The sequence below is a fragment of the Oncorhynchus nerka genome, linkage group LG10 (genome assembly GCF_034236695.1).
Source record: "Oncorhynchus nerka isolate Pitt River linkage group LG10, Oner_Uvic_2.0, whole genome shotgun sequence".
In the NCBI taxonomy this organism is placed as follows: domain Eukaryota; kingdom Metazoa; phylum Chordata; class Actinopteri; order Salmoniformes; family Salmonidae; genus Oncorhynchus; species Oncorhynchus nerka.
This window is the reverse complement of record NC_088405.1, coordinates 64,509,551-64,529,977: the sequence shown is the minus strand read 5'-3', so window position 1 is coordinate 64,529,977 and position 20,427 is coordinate 64,509,551. Positions and strand designations below refer to the sequence as shown.

At 40.7% G+C, this 20,427-nt stretch overlaps 1 protein-coding gene across 4 annotated transcripts in view; it reads right to left on the bottom strand.

The window, feature by feature from the left end:
- The window catches only part of LOC115135835 (misshapen-like kinase 1), a 67,022-nt gene that overhangs the window by 44,440 nt on the left and 2,155 nt on the right, over positions 1-20,427 (bottom strand). For all 4 annotated transcript variants that reach the window (XM_029670959.2, XM_065023680.1, XM_029670963.2 and 1 more), the window contains exons 2-7: positions 8,692-8,757; positions 7,125-7,307; positions 6,813-6,923; positions 6,566-6,656; positions 3,363-3,493; positions 3,228-3,282 (exon numbers count right to left, since the gene is read on the bottom strand). In XM_029670959.2, the coding sequence (XP_029526819.1) occupies positions 3,228-3,282; positions 3,363-3,493; positions 6,566-6,656; positions 6,813-6,923; positions 7,125-7,307; positions 8,692-8,757 (637 nt within the window). The remainder of the gene's footprint in view (positions 1-3,227; positions 3,283-3,362; positions 3,494-6,565; positions 6,657-6,812; positions 6,924-7,124; positions 7,308-8,691; positions 8,758-20,427) is intronic.

The following is a 20,427-nucleotide window of genomic DNA, read 5'->3' as shown; positions in this document are numbered from 1 at the left end:
ATTGCCCCATTGTCTTGTTTGAGCAACACTGTTACTCCTTGTCTTCCCAGCGTAGCTAGCAAAACCTGTCTGGTTAGGTTATCAGCTCAACAATAAAATGCATTCTAGAATGCATACACTGGCAGTACTTCTGATACTGCCCAAGGCATTCAGTGGGTTTTATTGCAGAACCTTGTGACGACACGATGATTACAAGACCAGTTTAAGTTGGCCATTCCTTACTCTCGACATGTATAAGGGTTGTGGTGTATATGTTTTGTATGTGCATCTGTGGGAACTTAAATGTGACACCTGTACAGGGGGCACGTTTCACCTGTTTTGCACATCTAGAATGTATGTCGGTTTGTTCAAATTAGTGAAACTAGTCTGCTCATGTCAGACCACAGGGTGGTTTGGTAAGGTTTTGAAAAACGACAATTAGCCAGTAGTATCCCACAGTAACCAGTAGAAACTAACACAGTATTAGTGAGAATGTAAGTCCATGTTGCATAATTAATGACGGCACACCACACCAATTTGTTTTCCCATCTCAAGAGGTTAAATAAACTAAATTACTATAGTAAGTGCCAAGTAAAGTAACGGGGTTAGGGATTTATTTTTAGGGATCGGACCCTTTTAAAAAATATTTGACTAAAATGACATACCCAAATCTATCTGCCTGTAGCTCAGGACCTGAAGCAAGGATATGCATATTCCTGATACCATTTGAAAGGAAACACTTTGAAGTTTGTGGAAATGTGAAATGAATGTAGAAGAATAACACATTAGATCTGGTAAAAGATAATACAAACAAACAAAAAATGCCATAAATCCCCTTGAGACAGGAGGAATGGAAGCTTGTATGCAACAGCGAGGGGAAATTGAATGCAAGCTTCATAAATAAAATGAAAACATTTCTAGCCTGTCTAGCTATGGATAACAGGGCTGACATGTTATGCTTGACATGCTCAGTTTTCCACCACAAAACACCAGAACTTGGCCAAAAAGAGTAGAGCCAGCTCACCTGCTTTTACACTAGGGTTTGAGCATAAGATGTTAAAATGCTGTTTGGATTTTTAAAAATAATTTTTTAAGGAATAGTTTCACCATATTAAAATGTATTCAGTCAGTTCACTTAACAGGGTTGACCTTAAAATGAGGGTACCATTTTTTTTTATTTGACCTTAAAAGGAACCAATAATAACAGTAAATAAATAATAATTGCCAGAAATGACCTTGTCAATGCAACATAACTTAGGGCTTTACAAAGATGGTGAAACGGAAATGGGTTAAAATCATCTTTGAAGTCACAAAGGGTTATGTCAAAATGCTTCATTTTAGCAAGTCTTCATTTTCATGTGGTCCATATTAGAGGGCTCTTCATTTAATATCACAGGCTTTTAAAATTAAATATTTGTGCACACTCTTAAAATATCAAAAGGGACACAAAAAACACTAATTTCATTGAACGACCCATGGGCTATGTCATGCATACTAGGTGGGTACAGCAACAGCACCAGGCTTCCGAGAAAGAGACCTCCTTCAGTTAGGCACCCCCCCCCTTCAAAGCTGCCTACAGTGGGAGCAGTGTGCAGTGATACAGTGCCTTTAGAAAGTATTCATACCCCTTGAATTATTCAACATTTTGTTGTTTTACATCCTGAATTCAAAATGTATTATACTGAACAAATTAGTTTACATCCCAGATAGTGAGCATTTCTCCTTTGCCAAGATAATCCATCCACCTGACTGATGTGGCATATCAAGCTCATTAAACAGCATGATCATTACACAGGTGTACCTTGTGCTGGGGGCAATAAAAGGCCACTCTAAAATGTGCAGTTTTGTCACACAACCCAATGCCACAGATGTCTCAAGTTGAGGGAGCATGCAATTGGCATGCTGACTGCAGGAATGACCACCAGAGCTGTTGCCAGAAAATGTCATGTTAATTTCTCTTCCATAAGCCGCCTCCAACGTTGTTTTAGAGATTTTGGTATTACGTCCAACCGGCATCACAACCGTAGACTACATGTACCACGTCAGCCCAGGAACTCCACATCAGGCTTCTTCACCTGCGGGATCGTCTGAGACCAGCCACCCAGACAGCTGATGAAAATGACAAGTATTCATGTCTGTAATAAAGCCATTTTGTGGGGAAAAACAAATTCTGAAAAGCTGGGCCTTGCTCCCCAGTGGGTGGGCCAGTCTCCCAAGTGGGTGGGGCCTAGCTTGGTGAAATGCTGTAGAGAGTCCTTCTGGCAGGCTCTCCCATCTCAGCCCAAAAACTCTGTAGTTCTGTCAGAGTGGTTATTGGGTTCTTGGTCACCCCCCTGACAAAGTTCCTTCTTGTCCAGTTGCTCAGTTTGGTTGGACAGCCAGCTCTATCTAGGCAGTGTTGGTAGTACCATATTTTTTCCATTTCCCAATGATGGAGACAACTGTGCTCTTGGATATTTTCAGCACTCTAGAAATGGTTTTATACCCTTCCCCAGATATGCCTCATCATAATTCTCTCTGAGATCTACAGACAGTTTCTTGAACTTGGTATATGGTATAGTCTCTGCTCTGACATGCACTGTCAACTGTAGGACCTTATATAGACAGGTGTGTTTCTTTCTAAATCATGTCCAAACAATTGAATTGGCACAGGTGGATGAAGTTGTAGTGACATCTCAAGGAAGATAAAAGGAAATTGGATGCACCGAAGCTAATGATGTAAATTAGATATCTGCATTTCATTTCAATAAATTAGCTAAAATTTCCAAAAACATTTTCACTGTCATTATGAGGTATTGTGTGTAGATGGGCGAGAACATAAATATATTTGATACATTTTGAATTCAGTCTGTAACGCAAAATGTGGAATAAGTCAAGGGGTACAAATACTTTCTGAAGGCACTGTATGTGCTTGTAGTAGTGCTTTGCGATTTGATATAGAGTAGGCAATCTAGCGCCACAGATCAATAGCCCCCCCCACCTCGTATCTTACATGAGCAGCACAGTGGTGAATGAGCCACCTCTTAAACACGGGGCTTGATTTACGGGCCAGTAATGAGACAGGAGGAAGATTATTCAATCTCTCTACTGCAGGTTTATGTTATGCGGAATGTGTTCTTGAGAGCTGGAGATAAAGCTGTTTCGTGGCTGTGTGTGTGTGTGTGTGTGTGTGTGTGTGTGTGTTTGTAGATGAATAGGGTAATAAAGTGGAGTCAGATGTGTGTGTGGGCTCACTGTACTGTACTTACGAGGAGCTCCCTCTGCCGTCTCTATGGCTGTGATCCCCAGGGACCAGATATCACTCTGTGGACACACCAGTGAGAATTAGTAGCCACTCTCAAACACAAACATAGACACACGTTAGGATGGAAAGGGGTCATTACCCTGTAGTCATAGGTGGAGTCAGGGTTCTCGTCACAGGCGATGACCTCAGGGGCCATCCAATAAGGCGTACCGATGAAGGTGTTCCTGCGCCCCACAGTCCTGTCCAGCTGAGCACTAACCCCAAAGTCCACTGGCCACAGTGGAGAGGACGGAAGTCAGTATTAGTAGTAGAATATTAGCAACTATTCTATTTTTTGACTTTGCTTCAAGTCTTGATTTAGTTAAGTTGTAGATAAATAAATAATACAAATGCATAGAGTGCCTGGGGGTGAGTCAATGTTTAGACTGAGGAAAGCTGCTGTAAACACACACTGGAGGGTAACTTACAGGCTCAAAGAGCAGAGGGGTAAACCCCCTGCAAGCTAGATCTACTCAGGGTTTTCTAAAGCTAGCCAGCTTCAGTTAGCTTCCCATTCCAGCTCAGGCTTCATCCGTACTATAACGGTGGATATTGCTTGACCGCCTGCCTCTAGCAGGCTTGTAACTGCGTGTGCATGTCGCACATGGCTAGTTGAATGCCAAACTCTTCATTGAGTCAGTGCCACATTTAAATTTAAAGAAAATGTATCTTGCAAATTCAGCAGGCTATCGTGTGAAAGAAACTTTTAGAAATTGCATCCTTATTTTATTACTTTGGTGTGTTTTGATGTGGTTATCAATATATGAGCACCTTGTTCCCCACTCCTATTGATAAAATAATTGTATTAAGTCAAACAAAAGTTTCTGTGCGTGACGTGCATTTGTCATTACTAAATGTGCAATGTGATAGGTATTTCTCTACACACAAAAACACGTTTGATTAATAAAATATTTAATCAGTTGTGTTCCTCAAATCAAAATCAAATTTATAAAAATGTAATTAAATTGTATTCATTACATGCTTCGTAAACAACATATCTAGACTAAGAGTGAAATAATTACTTACGGGCCCTTCCCAACAATGCAGAGAGAAGAAGAGAAATAATAGAAAAATAATAACACAAGGCATAAACACAGGGTACCAGTACCAAGTCAATGTGCAGGGGTACAAGGTTATTGAGGTAGACATGAACATATAGAAGAGTATAAAGTGACTAGTCAATAGGATAGATAAACTGCAACAGCTTTTGGATGAGTCAAAAGAGTGCAAAAAGGGTCAATGTAGATTGTGCGAGTAGCTATTGGTAAGTATATACAGTGGGGCAAAAAAGTATTTAGTCAGCCACCAATTGTGCAAGTTCTCCCACTTAAAAATATGAGAGAGGCCTGTAATTTTCATCATAGGTACACTTCAACTATGACAGACAAAATGAGAAGACAAAAAATCCAGAAAATCACATTATATGATTTTTAATGAATTTATTTGCAAATTATGGTGGAAAATAAGTATTGATCACCTATAAACAAGCAAGATTTCTGGCTCTCACAGACCTGTAACTGCTTCTTTAAGAGGCTCCTCTGTCCTCCACTCGTTACCTGCATTAATGGGACCTGTTTGAACTTGTTATCAGTATAAAAGACAGCTGTCCACAACCTCAAACAGTCACACTCCAAACTCCATTATGGCCAAGACCAAAGAGCTGTCAAAGGACACCAGAAACAAAATTGTAGACCTGCACCAGGCTGGGAAGACTGAATCTGCAATAGGTAAGCAGCTTGGTTTGAAGAAATCAACTGTGGGAGCAATTATTAGGAAATGGAAGACATACAAGACCACTGATAATCTCCCTCGATCTGGGGCTCCACGCAAGATCTCACGTGGGGTCAAAATGATCACAAGAACGGTGAGCAAAAATCCCAGAACCACACCGGGGGGACCTAGTGAATGACCTGCAGAGAGCTGGGACCAAAGTAACAAAGCCTACCACACACACTACACCGCCAGGGACTCAAATCCTGCAGTGCCAGACGTGTCCCCCTGCTTAAGCCAGTACATGTCCAGGCCCGTCTGAAGTTTGCTAGAGAGCATTTGGATGATCCAGAAGACGATTGGGAGAATTTCATATGGTCAGATGAAACCAAAATATAATTTTTGGGTAAAAACTCAACTCGCCGTGTTTGGAGGACAAAGAATGCTGAGTTGCATCCAAAGAACACCATACCTACTGTGAAGCATGGGGGTGGAAACATCATGCTTTGGGGCTGTTTTTCTGCAAAGGGACCAGGATGACTGATCCGTGTAAAGGAAAGAATGAATGGGGCCATGTATCGTGAGATTTTGAGTGAAAACCTCCTACCATCAGCAAGGGCATTGAAGATGAAACATGGCTGGGTCTTTCAGCATGACAATGATCCCAAACACACCGCCCGGGCAACAAAGGAGTGGCTTCGTAAGAAGCATTTCAAGGTCCTGGAGTGGCCTAGCCAGTCTCCAGATCTCCACCCCATAGAAAATCTTTGGAGGGAGTTGAAAGTCCATGTTGCCCAGCAACAGCCCCAAAACATCACTGCTCTAGAGGAGATCTGCATGGAGGAATGGGCCAAAATACCAGCAGCAGTGTGTGAAAACCTTGTGAAGACTTACAGAAAACATTTGACCTCTGTCATTGCCAACAAAGGGTATATAACAAAGTATTGAGATAAACTTTTGTTATTGACCAAATACTTATTTTCCACCATAATTTGCAAATAAATTCTTTAAAAATCCTAAAATGTGATTTTCAGGATTTTTTTCTCTCTCATTTTGTCTGTCATAGTTTAAGTGTACTTATGATGAAAATTACAGGCCTATCATCTTTTTAAGTGGGAGAACTTACACAATTGGTGGCTGACTAAATACTTTTTTGCCCCACTGTACCTAACTACGTATCAGTCTTATGGCTTGGGGGTAGAAGCTGTTCAGGTGAAGGGGATGATGACGTAATCTGAGAGGGAGGGAATCTGATTTAATTTGTCCTTAACTCGCCGCTCAGACACTACATTCAGTATAAATGTAGTTAGCCCTGAGTTAGCCTGCCGCGGACCAGATTACATCTGAAGGATTCATTGCCATAGAAATGTACCTGGCTAAAAGGTGAGCCAATTTTGTGGTCCCGGTTATCCTGAGTTGAACTCAGAGTTGACCAAAGTTACCTCACTAACTCCTCAAACTGGATTGATAGTATAGAGCTCAGGATTACATATTCATCACAACAAGCCCACACACTGTACATATAAACCATGTAGATAACACACAGGAAGCAGCAGAGCAAACACATGAAAAGTTTAGCATCCATCCTCTCACCGAGTTTGACCTCCGCGTTCTCCGTCAGCAGCACGTTCTGTCCCTTGATGTCTCTGTGGATGACCTTGTGTTGGTGGAGGTGCGAGAGGCCCTGGGTATCAAAGAGAGGTCAGAGTTCAGTCAGGGGTTCGACGCCCTCTGGAGGGAGTCTGTAATGGTGCTTTTCCAATGTAGGTATTTACGCGGGTGCTTGGCCTAAAGACTGCTGTGTAATGGTTCTACGGTTGGGTGCAGTGTGGTTTCTCACCCTGAGGATTTCTCTGCAGATGTAAGCGATCCAGTCCTCCTTCAGAGAGTTACCCTTGGTGTTCTTCACTAGGTCTGTCACGGAGCCCGCCCCACAGAACTCCATCACCAGCTATACAGACAGGACGGAATTTAGCACACATAAATATACAGACACACTGCAATGTTCACTGTAATAAAAATGCTGCCTGTAGTAATCATAATATTGTTTCTGTGCATTAAGCCATTCATGGATATCAGAGACAGCCCATTAAATAATGAAGCTCTCCCTCAGATTATACCACCAGACAGGGACAACAGCCATCACACTGACCCAGAGATGGTCATCATGTCCAGGTGGGCTCTTCTTGACGAAAGCTCCGTAGTAGGTGGCAATATTGCGGTGATGGCTGTACTTCTTCAGCATGTTGATCTCAGCTTTGATCTCTTCCTCTTCTTCCTCTGTCACGTCCATTACCTTGATGGCAGCCAGCTGGCCCGTCTTAACATGACGCCCCTGAATAAATGCAGAGTAGACTTGATCATCTTAACTCAGGGGTTCTTAAAGTGGTGTCTGCGGAGGTACTGCAGGAGGTCCGCGGCCAGATCTCAAAATAAATATATATATTTTTTTTCATTGCTTTTTTTTATGTATATTACTAACAGATTAAACTAATTAACAGATTAAACTAATTTTGGCCAAGGGATCCATGGAATAAGTATATACGCTGTAATACAATATAATAATATTAAAGATACTATGTCAGATTTTTGCATTGTAATTTCAGAAAATGTCTTCAATAGATCTACAGTAATAGTGGACTGATTTTCTTTTCCACAAAAAATCTTCTTGGGCACAGACAAAATGGTGCAGCCTTCTTATTGGTCAACAAAAGATGGGCTGTCTCTTTGTCAAATTGACTGGGGCTAGAAAACACACACCAATAAGAAGGATGCATCATTAGAATGCAATTATGTGTGTACCCAATAGCATTTTTGGGGGGGAAATATTGTGAAACACCATCATTCCACTATTACTGTAGGTATATTAAGGACATTTTCTGAAATTAAAATGCAAAAATATGACATATAGCTCCTTTAATCAAAATGTATGCTCTTAACCCTGGGTGGGCAATGGGCCTGGGAGGCTCATAGGGATATTGGTATTCACAGTACTCCACCAATTACACTTTTTTTTTTTTTTTTTTTACTTAATACTTGTATTCCCCAAAAATGTTTGCAGGGGGGAGCTTGAAAACGGCTAAATACTATTTTCGAAAATGTTGCTAAAAAAAGTTCCTTCCAAGGGCCGAGACTTGGTTTGTCCAGTCATGCCCTGCCAACGTCATAGTAGAACTTGTTGTATGCTATTTTTATCTCACTCGAGTTGTGTTATGATTATGAGGGGGTAAATTATTAATTTGCTATCACAAAAGGGGTTCCAGGCCCCAAAAAGTTTGAGAACCCCTGTCTTAACTGGTCAATCAATCAAAACAAGAAATTGAAGGCTAGCACAGCAGATGTCAGCTCTAAAAAATACATCTTAACTTTGAGCAAAAATTCTCTAATAGTTAAAGGAACTCTGCCCTGGTTTAATCTGTTTTGAGAGTGATTATGCTGTATGTTCCAACACATCATTTTCTCTTCATCTCTACTTTTCAGTTCTCTCCATTTTCTTATTACTACTACCAGTCTTCTCGGCTCCTCAGACTGACAGCCTCAGCGTGGTCCAGCACAGCTGCATTAATCTGGCCTAATCTCAGATTTACTACCACAACAAGGGTTTGATAAGGGGAGACACTCAGACAGCATCAATATAAGCTTAAATTGGCTCGGTGGTTCAGTGTCTCTCAACTACGCTGGATTGCTGATCCAAGCCCCATCCATACGTCTTGTCTTACCTTGTACACCTGTCCATAGGTCCCATTGCCAACCACCTCCACCAGCTCAAAGATCCCTGCTGGGTCCTGGAAAAAAGATGGACAGATTCATTAAGATAGTCAGACAGAGACACAACAGACCACCAGGCCAGACAGACTTGGAGACAAGATGCCGAGACAGACATGGTGAGCACATGGAGTGCTTTCAGAAAGTATTCATACACCTCTACTTTTTACAAATTTGGTTGTGTTACAGCCTGAATTTAAAATGGATTCAATTGCGATTTGTTACTGGCCCACACACACACACAGTCAAAGTGGAATGATGTTTTTTGCGATTTTAACTAATTAAGAAAAAATGAAAAGCTGAAATGTCTTGAGTCAATAAGTATTCAACCTCTTTGTTATGACAAACCTTTTTTTATTTTTTATTTTATTTCACCTTTATTTAACCAGGTAGGCTAGTTGAGAACAAGTTCTCATTTGCAACTGCGACCTGGCCAAGATAAAGCATAGCAGTGTGAACAGACAGCACAGAGTTACACATGGAGTAAACAATTAACAAGTCAATAACACAGTAGGGAAAAAAAGGGGAGTCTATATACATTGTGTGCAAAAGGCATGAGGAGGTAGGCGAATAATTACAATTTTGCAGATTAACACTGGAGTGATAAATGATCAGATGGTCATGTACAGGTAGAGATATTGGTGTGCAAAAGAGCAGAAAAGTAAATAAATAAAAACAGTATGGGGATGAGGTAGGTAAAAATGGGTGGGCTATTTACCGATAGACTATGTACAGCTGCAGCGATCGGTTAGCTGCTCAGATAGCAGATGTTTGAAGTTGGTGAGGGAGATAAAAGTCTCCAACTTCAGCGATTTTTGCAATTCGTTCCAGTCACAGGCAGCAGAGAACTGGAACGAAAGGCGGCCAAATGAGGTGTTGGCTTTAGGGACGATCAGTGAGATACACCTGCTGGAGCGCGTGCTACGGATGGGTGTTGCCATCGTGGCCAGTGAACCGAGATAAGGCGGAGCTTTACCTAGCATGGACTTGTAGATGACCTGGAGCCAGTGGGTCTGGCGACGAATATGTAGCGAGGGCCAGCCTAACCTAAATAAGCTCAGGAGTAAAAATGTCCTTAAAAAAGTCACATAATAAGTTGCATGGACTCACTGTGTGCAATAATAGTGTTAACATAATCATCTCTGTACCCCACACATACAGATAATTGTAAGGTCCCTCAGTCGAGCAGTGAATTTCAAATACAGATTCAACCACAAAGACCTGTAAGATTTTCCAATGCCTCACAAAGAAGGGCACCTATTAGTAGATGGCTAAAAACTTTTTAAAGACATTGAATACGGTAAAGTTATTAATTACACTTTGGATGACGTATCAATACAGCCAGTCACTACAAAGATACATCCTTTGGAGAGGAAGGAAAGCACTCAGGGACATCATTGTAAGGCCAATGGTGACTTTAAAACAGTTCCAGAGTTTAAACTGAGGATTGATCAACAACATTGTAGTTAATCCAAAATACTAACCTAATTGACAGAGTGAAAGGGAAGCCTGTACATAATAAAAATATTCCAAAACATGCATCCTGTTTCCTGTTTACAACAAGGCACAAAGTAATACTGCAAAAAACATATCAAAGCAATGAACTTTTTGTCCTGAATACAAAGTGTTATGTTTGTGGCAAATCCAATACAACACAGTTTTGATGTAAATCTATGGCAAGATTTGAAAATGGTTGTCTAGGAATGATCAACAACCAATTTGACAGAGCTTGAATTAAAAATAAAAAACAAGAGTAATAAAAAAATGGCTAAATGTTGCACAATCCAGGTGTGAAAAGCTCTTAGAGACTTACCCAGAAAGACTCACAGCTGCAATCGCTGCCAACATTTAATAGATTTCAATAGATTTACAAATATATCTCATTTTGTCATTATGGGGTACTGTGTGTACATGTGTGAGAGAAAATACATATATTTAATAAAATAGATTCCGGCTGTAATAGAACAAAATGTGGAATAGGTAAAGGGGTATCAAATCAAATCAAATTTTATTGGTCACATACACATGGTTTCGCAGATGTTATTGCGAGTGTAGTGAAATGCTTGTGCATCTAGTTCCGACAGTGCAGCAATATCTAACGTAATCTAACAATTCCACAACTACATAAACACACAAATCTAAGTAAAGGATTTGAATATTAACATGTAAATATATGGATGAGCAATGACAGATCGGCACAGGCAAGATGCAACAGATGGTATAAAGTACAGTATACACATATGAGATGAGTAATGCAAGATATGTAAACATTATTAAAGTGACTAGAGATCCATTTATTAAAGTGGCCAATGATTTTAAGTCTGTATGTGTTAGCGATGGATGTTTAAAAGTCTGGTGGCCTTGAGATAGAAGCTGTTTTTCAGTCTCTCGGTCCCAGCTTTGATGTACCTGTATTGACCTTGCCTTCTGGATGGTAGCGGGGTGAACAAGCAGTAGCTCGGGTGGTTGTTGTCATTGATGATTATTTTGGCCTTCCTGTGACATCGGGTGTTGTAGGTGTCCTGGAGGGCAGGTAGTTTGCCCCGGTGATGCGTTGTGCAGACCGCACTACCCTCTGGAGAGCCTTGCTGTTGTGGGTGGTGCAGTTGCCCTACCAGGCGGTGATACAGCCCGACAGGATGCTCTCAATTGTGCATCTGTAAAAGTTTGTGAGGGTTTTAGGTGACAAGCCATATTTCTTCAGCCTCATGAGGGAAGAGGCGCGGTTGTGCCTTCTTCGCCATATGGTCTCTGTGTGTGGACCATTTCAGTTTGTCCGTGATAAGTAAGCAGAGGAAGTCAAAATTGTCCACCTTCTCCACTGCTGTCCCATCGATATGAGTACGGGGGTGTTCCCTCTGCTGTTTCCTGAAGCCCACGATCATCTCCTTTGTTTTGCTGACACCACACCGAGTGCCCTCACCTCCTCCCTGTAGGCTGTCTCGTCGTTGTTGGTAATCAAGCCTACAACTGTTGTGTCGTCTGCAAACTTGATGATTGAGTTGGAAGCGTGCATGGCCACGCAGTCATTGGTGAACAAGGAGTACAGGAGGGAGCTGAGCACACACCCTTGTGGAGCCCGTGTTGAGGATCAGCGAAGTGGAGATGTTTCCTACCTTCACCACCTGTGGGCGGCCCGTCAGGAAGTCCAGGACCTAATTGCACAGGGTGGGGTTGAGACCCAGGGCCTCTAGCTTAATGATGAGCTTGGAGGGTACTATGGTGTTGAATGCTGAGCTATAGTCAATGAACAGCATTCTTACATAGGTATTCCTCTTGTCCAGAAGGGATAGGGCAGTGTGCAGTGTGATGGCGATTGCATCGTCTGTGGATCTATTGGGGCGGTAAGCAAATTGAAGTAGGTCTATGGTGACAGGTAAGGTGGAGGTGATATGATCCTTGACTAACTTCTCAAAGCACTTCATGATGACATGAGTGAGTCTTACGGGGTATGAATACTTTTTGAAGGCACTGTAGGCCTTGACCCCACAAATAAGGAGGCCAGAGAGATATTGAGATGTTTTCAGCCACATAAAAGCTAGTCATCATCCAACTATTGTTATAGGGAAGGGAGTAATTGAATTTTCTATTTATTTCCCCACCATAAGATAAAAACCACAGGTGACGTTCATTATGGCTACTTCAAACTAAATATTAAAATAAGTCATTGCTTTTTTTCCCTGAAAAAAAAAAAAAAAAAAAAAAAAAAAGAGAAACACCCAGTTCCACTTTCACCATGTGATTCTGCTGCTGGTTTAGGTTGGAAATGTACAGCGTGACATCCTGCTTTCATATTGTTTCAATAATGGGTCTGTCAATTCCTGACTTTTTCCAGTGTTTTGTCTTTAATTAACAGAGAGAAATCATACAAGGAGAGGTGAGAGAGGTGTACAAGAGAATGAGGCATACATACATACATACATACATACATACATACATACATACATACATACATACATACATACATACATACATACATACATACATACATACATACATACATACATACATACATACATACATACATACATACATACATACATACATACATGTGAGCATTAGGGCTAAGGGTTGGAGAGAAAAATATTAAATAAAGAGTGGGAATGACAAACGGTCCAATTAGTGCATCCATGCTGTGTGTAAGAGGAGCACTAGGAGCAGGAGAAGCAGGATCAACAGACTGACAAAAGGGTTGGAGTAAAAGCTCTTGAGTACAAGTGTTCAAAATAGGGGAAATGAATGAAATGACAGGGAACGATGGAATAGAGGAGGCTAATGCAATCATCCAGAGGGAGGAGAGAGAGATGGCAGCATCGCCCACGTCCAACGCAGAGTGAGAAGAGAGGGAAGAAAAAGAGATTGAGGGGGAGGGTGGAGCTGTATTAAAGCTAAGGAGTGCAGAGGGCTGTACCAGCAACAAACTGTCAACACTGATCACAGACAGAGCAACACACTGTGGACCAACTGGTAACTTCACTTCCGTCAACTTAACTTGGGTGCAGAAGTGCAAACTCCATCCATTGACAATGCTGTTGGATCTTTGTGCGTCAGAAGACTCCCCTAATGTCTGTGTACTTACCTAGAGAAAACCATCTCTCTCTCTCCCTGGACAAGTAAGCCCATCACAACCACAAATAATGAGGCCTTTAGACTCGCACTACCAAAACGTCAAATAAGAAACACAACAACGGTGTCTGTAAGGGGGCCGGTCGGTCAACAAATAGCCAGGAACAGATTTGGGAGTTGAAGGTAAGCGTCGATTCAATGCGTGTTGACACTTGTCAGACCACCTGACATTTTCTGATGCTGGGTCATGAAGAATTTAGCCTATTCTACTAACTACACCACTATAATCTGATTCTTCTGCATAAAGAGAAGTCATAGTCATGCACTATTACTAGCCTACTGTAGGTTCTACTTGCTATGTGAATGCGTGTGTTTATGTGTGTGTGTAATGTGCAGCAGGCAGAGTGGGTGTTATAAGGACAGCTATCAAACAATAAGCTCAAGTGAATCATCCCTCTTAGAGCCCTCTCTCAAAATGGAGAATTAAATAGCATTGCCTGGAGAGGTCTGGTCTAACTCGTTGTACTGAAATTGCTAGAGTGTATTGGTGAGAGATATTAAAATGTCCCTTTATCAAACTATACTCCACCCTGTTAGATGCTCCTTAGTCTTTGTTTGATGATATCCTGACACCAGATCATGGTATTAGAATGGCCAACCTCAAATGATGGCCCACATTACAAATTCATCTCATTTTACAGATACCTTAAAAAGGTATCTGGTCCTGGAAAGTCAGCGACTGAAAATCTGGATTTGTTTATCCTTTATGTTTAACTTCTAATTTTAAAAGCCGTTGGATCTTAGTGTTTTAAAAAGTATAATAAATCCATGTAATAAAGCCTACACCTTCACAATAAATCCTTTATTTATTTTAGACAGGTATAAAGAAGCATGATATGAAGAAAATGTAGTCTATTTCAGAAGAAAAGAATAGCATACTGAGTTGTCCTTATGTTAGGTCCTGATCTAGCTAGGTCCTGATCTAGCTATGCCATATGGCTGTGTGCTACACTAAGCAGACAAGATTTGCTTAGAATTCCATGGATTGTTATATATTATTTTATAGTATGAAGAATACAATTGAACAAAGCTGAATAAAATAGAAAGGATATTTTCTCCAAATGACTTGAGGGAGTGCGGCTATTCTGTGTTGAGAGGTTAACAAAGAAATAGGTACCCTATATGCTTAATTTCACGTTATCAATGTAACTTCAGTTCTACAAACGTTGGGCTATATCGTTTTGATTTTTAATACATTGCAAGGCCGCATGATGCTACTAAGGAGGATTTGAAAAAAGTTGCATGAAAAGGCATGAGCTCGGCTTTGATTTATTTTAATTTTTTTACACAGGCTGTACACACTTCATCAGTCTCCCATTCTCAATTTGACAAGCACTTGATAATGCCTTGAATTTCCAGGCGGCATCCCCTTTGTGTGGCCGTAATGCCCACTAAAAAAATCCATGCCTTTTGCGGCTAGTGGCCGTTGTACCCTTGGGCTAAATATAATAATTATAGCATACAACACCCACTCCTCCCTGGGTGCTGCATGCTCCGAAGCACCTTTCACTCACATGGCTCTTCATCACGTGATCAGGTCTTTCTCACAGGCTACAAGTGAAGACAGACACATCGGCGACGCAGCTGCGCACGTCCTTATCCAATTCCGAGGTGCATATTGAAGATATTGGAAGAACTGTCCACATTTACTTTTTCAGCCAACAAGATGAGTCGGCCTAACGAACAGAAAAAGCACTAAGATCTAATATCCCCATAGTACAAAAGTATTCCAAACAAAGAAATATTCCAAACAAAGTCTGGGACAGTTGTGGGATGCGATAGATCCCAAATGAATACATCCACTAGCATCCCCAAAAATGTTTGATGCAATGTTGATAACCTAATAGTTTATTTCTTCACATTATAAGCGCAGCAATTTGCACACAGCAGTAGGCTATAAGCACAAATGTTCCATTAGCGGGAAAACACCATTATCAGAAGTGACCGCAAATGTGATTATGCATGTAATGCTTTTATTATGAAGGTGCATTTTTATGGTGAAAATTACCTTCTATAAACTTGAAACTCACGCACTACTTATGTATGCCAGTTAGGCTCTACACCTGTTGTAAAGTGGCTTAATGTGCTTAAAATTAAGAAGTTATTTGGCATCTTTAGTTGTGATATAAACCTTATCAAAACATATAGGCGTATGGACGAGGCTACATGAGGTGCATGACTATGATTCAAAAAAGTTGCACAAAAAAGGCATTGTTTCTTGCCTTATTTAATCACCATTCACAAGTGATTATGTATAATTCACAAGTGATAGGCTAATATTGTTACCCATCAGACTATTCTTGATTTAATCGTGTCTTTACATATACTAAATAATGTGTGAAATTTGTTTTGATTTAGAATGGACCATTAATCATGCACCTGTCTCGAAAACAGGGGCAGAGGAAAAAATACATCTATGCACTAAAATAGCGAATGGAGGGCACTTTTCCCGTGGTTCATTTTCATGCCAGTCAAGTAGGCTATACTGCTGTGGTAAAGATAAGCAATGTGCTTAATATTAGGGAAGTTGAGAAATAAATATAATAGGCCTCAAGCAATGGCAAAGCCTATTGAAATGTTGCACAACATGAGCTCATGGGCTCTCATTAAGTGTTTGGTTAGATTTTCGATTACATTTGCATTGATGTCAGAGTGGTTAGAGAGACCATGGAGTGCTGAGTACCAAGCAGTTAGCACATTTGGTAGGCTACTAATGACCATCAGCAGCATCAGAGCTTGGAGAAGCCTAATTACCGTGACTAAACAGTCACGCGGAATTTGACTGCCTTCATGACTTGACTCGTAATAATAATAAAGTCACCGTAACAGCCCTAGTCACCATGTCCAACTTGTTCCACCCCACTTTGTTTTATTTAGAGTAGAATTGCAGCCTACACAAGAAATCATTTGTAATATTATTGGTAGTAACCATCTGGATGTCACCGTGTTACAGTCTACCCTGCTCAATGGGGGAGATTTTGCGCTGCAAGCCAACAACACGGGGCAGCGTATACTCCGCTCCTGCTTGCCGCAGTAAGGAGATGGAAGAAGCTAGATCAGGGGTCTCCAACAGGTTGATCGCAAGCTACAAGCAGGTCGCCAAACAATTCTGAAAGTGCATGTATTTTTCACCCGTTTCACCAAATACTGTCAAACAAATCTCAATTATCAGACAGCTCAAACTCTATCCAATCAAATCCACATTATCCCACCCGTAGCCAGAATTTGATTGAAAAGCACAATATCAGCCAAATAAGTTCCATCAATATTGGCCATGTATGTCCAGTACCAGTCAAAAGTTTGGACACCCCTACTCATTCAAGGGTTTTTGTTTGGACTATTTTCTACATTGTAGAATAATAGTGACGACATCAAAACTATGAAATAACACATATGGAATCATGCAGTAAGCAAAAAAGTGTTTAACAAATCAAAATACATTTGAGATTCTTCAAAGGAGCCACCCTTTGCCTTGATGGCAGCTTTGTACACTCTTGGCATTCTCTCAACCAGCTTCATGAGGTAGTCACCTGGAATGCATTTCAATTAACAGGTGTGCCTTGTTAAAAGTTTCATGTGGAATTTCTTTCCTTCTTAATAAGTTTGAGCCAATCAGTTGTGTTGTGACAAGGTAGGGGTGGTATACAGAAGATGGTCTTTTACCAAATAGGACTAAGTCCATATTATGGCAAAAACAGCTCAAATAAGCAGAGAAACAACAGTCCATCATTACTTCATGAGATGAAAGTCAGTTAATCAGGAAACTTTCAAGAACTTTGAAAGTTTCTTCAAGTGGAGTCGAAAAACCATCAAGCGCTATGATGAAACTGGCTCTCATGAGGACTACCACAGAAAAGGAAGACCCAGGGTTAGCTCTGCTGCAGAGGATACGTTCATTAGAGTTAACTGCACCTCAGAATGCAGCACAAATGCTTCAGAGTTCAAGTAACAGATACATCTCAACATCAACTGTTCAGAGGAGACTGCGTGAATCAGGCCTTCATGGTCAAATTGCTGCAAAGAAACCACTACTAAAGAACACCAATAAGAAGAAGAGACTTGCTTGGGCCAAGAAACATGAGCAACTGACATTAGACCAGTGGAAATATGTCCTTTGGTGTGATGACTCCAAATTTGAGATTTTTGGTTCTAACCGCCATGTCTTTGTGAGATGCAGAGCAAGTGAACGGATTATCTCTGCATGTGTGGTTCCCATCGTGAAGCATGGAGTAGGAGGTGTGATGGTTTTATTTAACCTTTATTTTACTTGGAAAGTCAATTAAGAACAGATTCTTATTTACATAACGGCCTACCCCAGCCAAACCCTAACGATGCTGGGCCAATTGTGAGCCGCCCTATGGGACTCCCAATTACGGCTGGTTTTGATACAGCCTGGAATCGAACCAGGGTCTGTAGTGACGCCTCTAGCACCGAGGTGCAGTGCCTTAGACCCCTGTTCCACTCAAGGTGCATTGCTGGTGACACTGTCGGGTTACTTATTTAGAATTCAAGGCACACTTAACCAGCATGGCTACCACAGCATTCTGCAGCGATACGCCATCCCATCTGGTTTGCACTTAGTGGGACCATCATTTGTTTTTCAACAGGACAATAACCCAACACACCTCCAGGCTGTGTAAGGGCTATTTGACCAAGACGGAGATTGATGGGGTGCTGCATCAGATGACCTGGCTTCCACAATCACCCGACCTCAACCCAAATGAGATGGCTTGGGATGAGTTGGACCGCAGAATGAAGGAAAAGCAGCCAATAAGTGGTCAGCATATGTGGGAACTCCTTCAAGAATGTTGCAAAAGCATTACAGGTGACTACCTCATGAAGCTGGTTGAGAGAATGCCAAGCTGTCAAAGGCAAAGGGTGGCTACTTTGAAGAATCTGAATATATTTAGATTTTCTTAACACTTTTTTGTTTACTACATGATTCCATGTGTGTTAGTTCATGGTTTTGATATTGTCACTATTAATCTACAATGCAAAAAAAAAGTAAAAATAAAGAAAACCCCTTGAATGAGCAGGTGTGTCTAAGCTTTTAACTGGTACTGTACATGGTACTTTTATATATAAAGCAATCACATAATAATAAATTACCAAACATATGCTCTTTAACCCCACCCCTTAGCCATTCTCAGCCCATCCCACCTATCACCATAGACCACCCTCAGTTGGTCTCCATGGGCCATTTAATTTTAAAATTGTGCTATTTTACATATATTTTGAACCATTCTAATCGTATAGTACCAACAGATTGTGTGCTAAAGATGAAAACCTTTCCTATGGGTATTATTATATTATTTAGTGGCTGATGGCTCCCGAAATCGCTCCACATCAATAAATTTGTTATAACAAACTCTGAATGTGACAGTCAAATGGATGCAGAGGACATGACAAATAAACTCAAAAAAGGGGAATATTTACAGGTTGCTTAGGAGGTAAAGGGAAAGTCAGATGTGTGGAATAAATGTGACTAGTTGTGGAAAATACTGGAGATCAAGAAAAAGAAGGTAAGGAGCAAGCACTGTGTGCATATTGTGTGTGTCAAACCGGTGCTGTATAGATTACAATATAATTTCTCTGATCGTTTTGAACAATGTAAACACTAAATAAAGTATAAGCATACTAGAGAGTCTGTTGTAACATTTTTTTGTTAAGCCTTTATTACAGCAGACTTAAAACAGTAGCATTCATTCGTGAATGCAATTTTCTAAATGGAACGGTTTATTCTTGTTTAAGCTAATTATTCTAGGCTTGCTTTATTTTAAAACTAAAACGCTTGATTGCATTTCAAATCATGAGACTCATAATGCTGTGTGATGACATTAATGAATGAATGATTGATTGATACAGTAGCCTATAGAAGTATTGAAATAAAGGCCTAAGTAAGTTACGGTATTAAGACTAAACAGGATGCGCTCTTAGGCCTACAGCTCAATGTGGTTATACAAGGCTTCTATACTAAGCCTACTAATGATAATGACAATTATTATTATAATAATGAGATCAAGAAAAATGTGTTATTATTATAATTATTGACAATTTGGAAGTGTAAACACTAAATAAATTATAAATATTACCAGAGTCTGTTCTAATGAAAAAAAACAAGTGTAAAGCCTTTATCACAGCTAAGCAAAATTTGTTTACTTGATATGTCATTGCGTGAGGGTTGGTGTTCACGGAATCAGTAGGCTATTAAACAAACACTCAAACAGGCAACAGAAGCAGGTTGTCTTATTTCTGTAGATATATTGATGATTTATAAAGACAGGCACATTTAACAGTTAGGCTATGGATTATAGACCTAAGTTTGGGTTTCCTCTCTCCTCACTTTTCCTAGAAAATAAGGCAAGGGCTGTGTTCTCATCTCATTCTGCTGCTGCCTCCCCTGCATTGTTCTCAACACCAATATACTGGTTAACTTTGTTATCATACACAAAGCAACATGCTCTAGGAAAAGGCACCAATTCAACAGCGCACTGATGTGTTTCAGAACCGTGGAGAGTAGAGGTCGACCGAATAATCGGCACGGTCGATTAATTAGAGACGATTTCAAGTTTTCATAACAATAGGTCATCTGCATTATTGACGTCGATTATATTGCAATCCACGAAGAGACTGCGTGGCAGGCTGAACATCTGTTCCGTGAGTGCAGCAAGGAGCCAAGGTAAGTTGCTAGCTAGCATTAAACTTATCTTGTAAAAAACAATCAATCTTAACATAATCACTAGTTAACTACACATGGTTGATGATATTACTAGATTAACTAGCTTGTTCTGCATTGCATATAATCAATGCGGTGCCTGTTAATTAGTCATGCGAATCACAGCCTACTTTGCCAAACGGGTGATGATTTAACAAAAGCGCATTCGCGTCAGGGTATATGCAGCAGTTTGGACCGCCTGGCTCGTTGAGAACTGTGTGAAGACCATTTCTTCCTAATGTAACGGATGTGAAATAGTTAGCGGTGTGCGCTAAACAGCGTTTCAATCGGTGACGTCACTTGCTCTGAGACCTTGAAGGAGTAGTTCCCCTTGCTCTGCAAGGGCCGC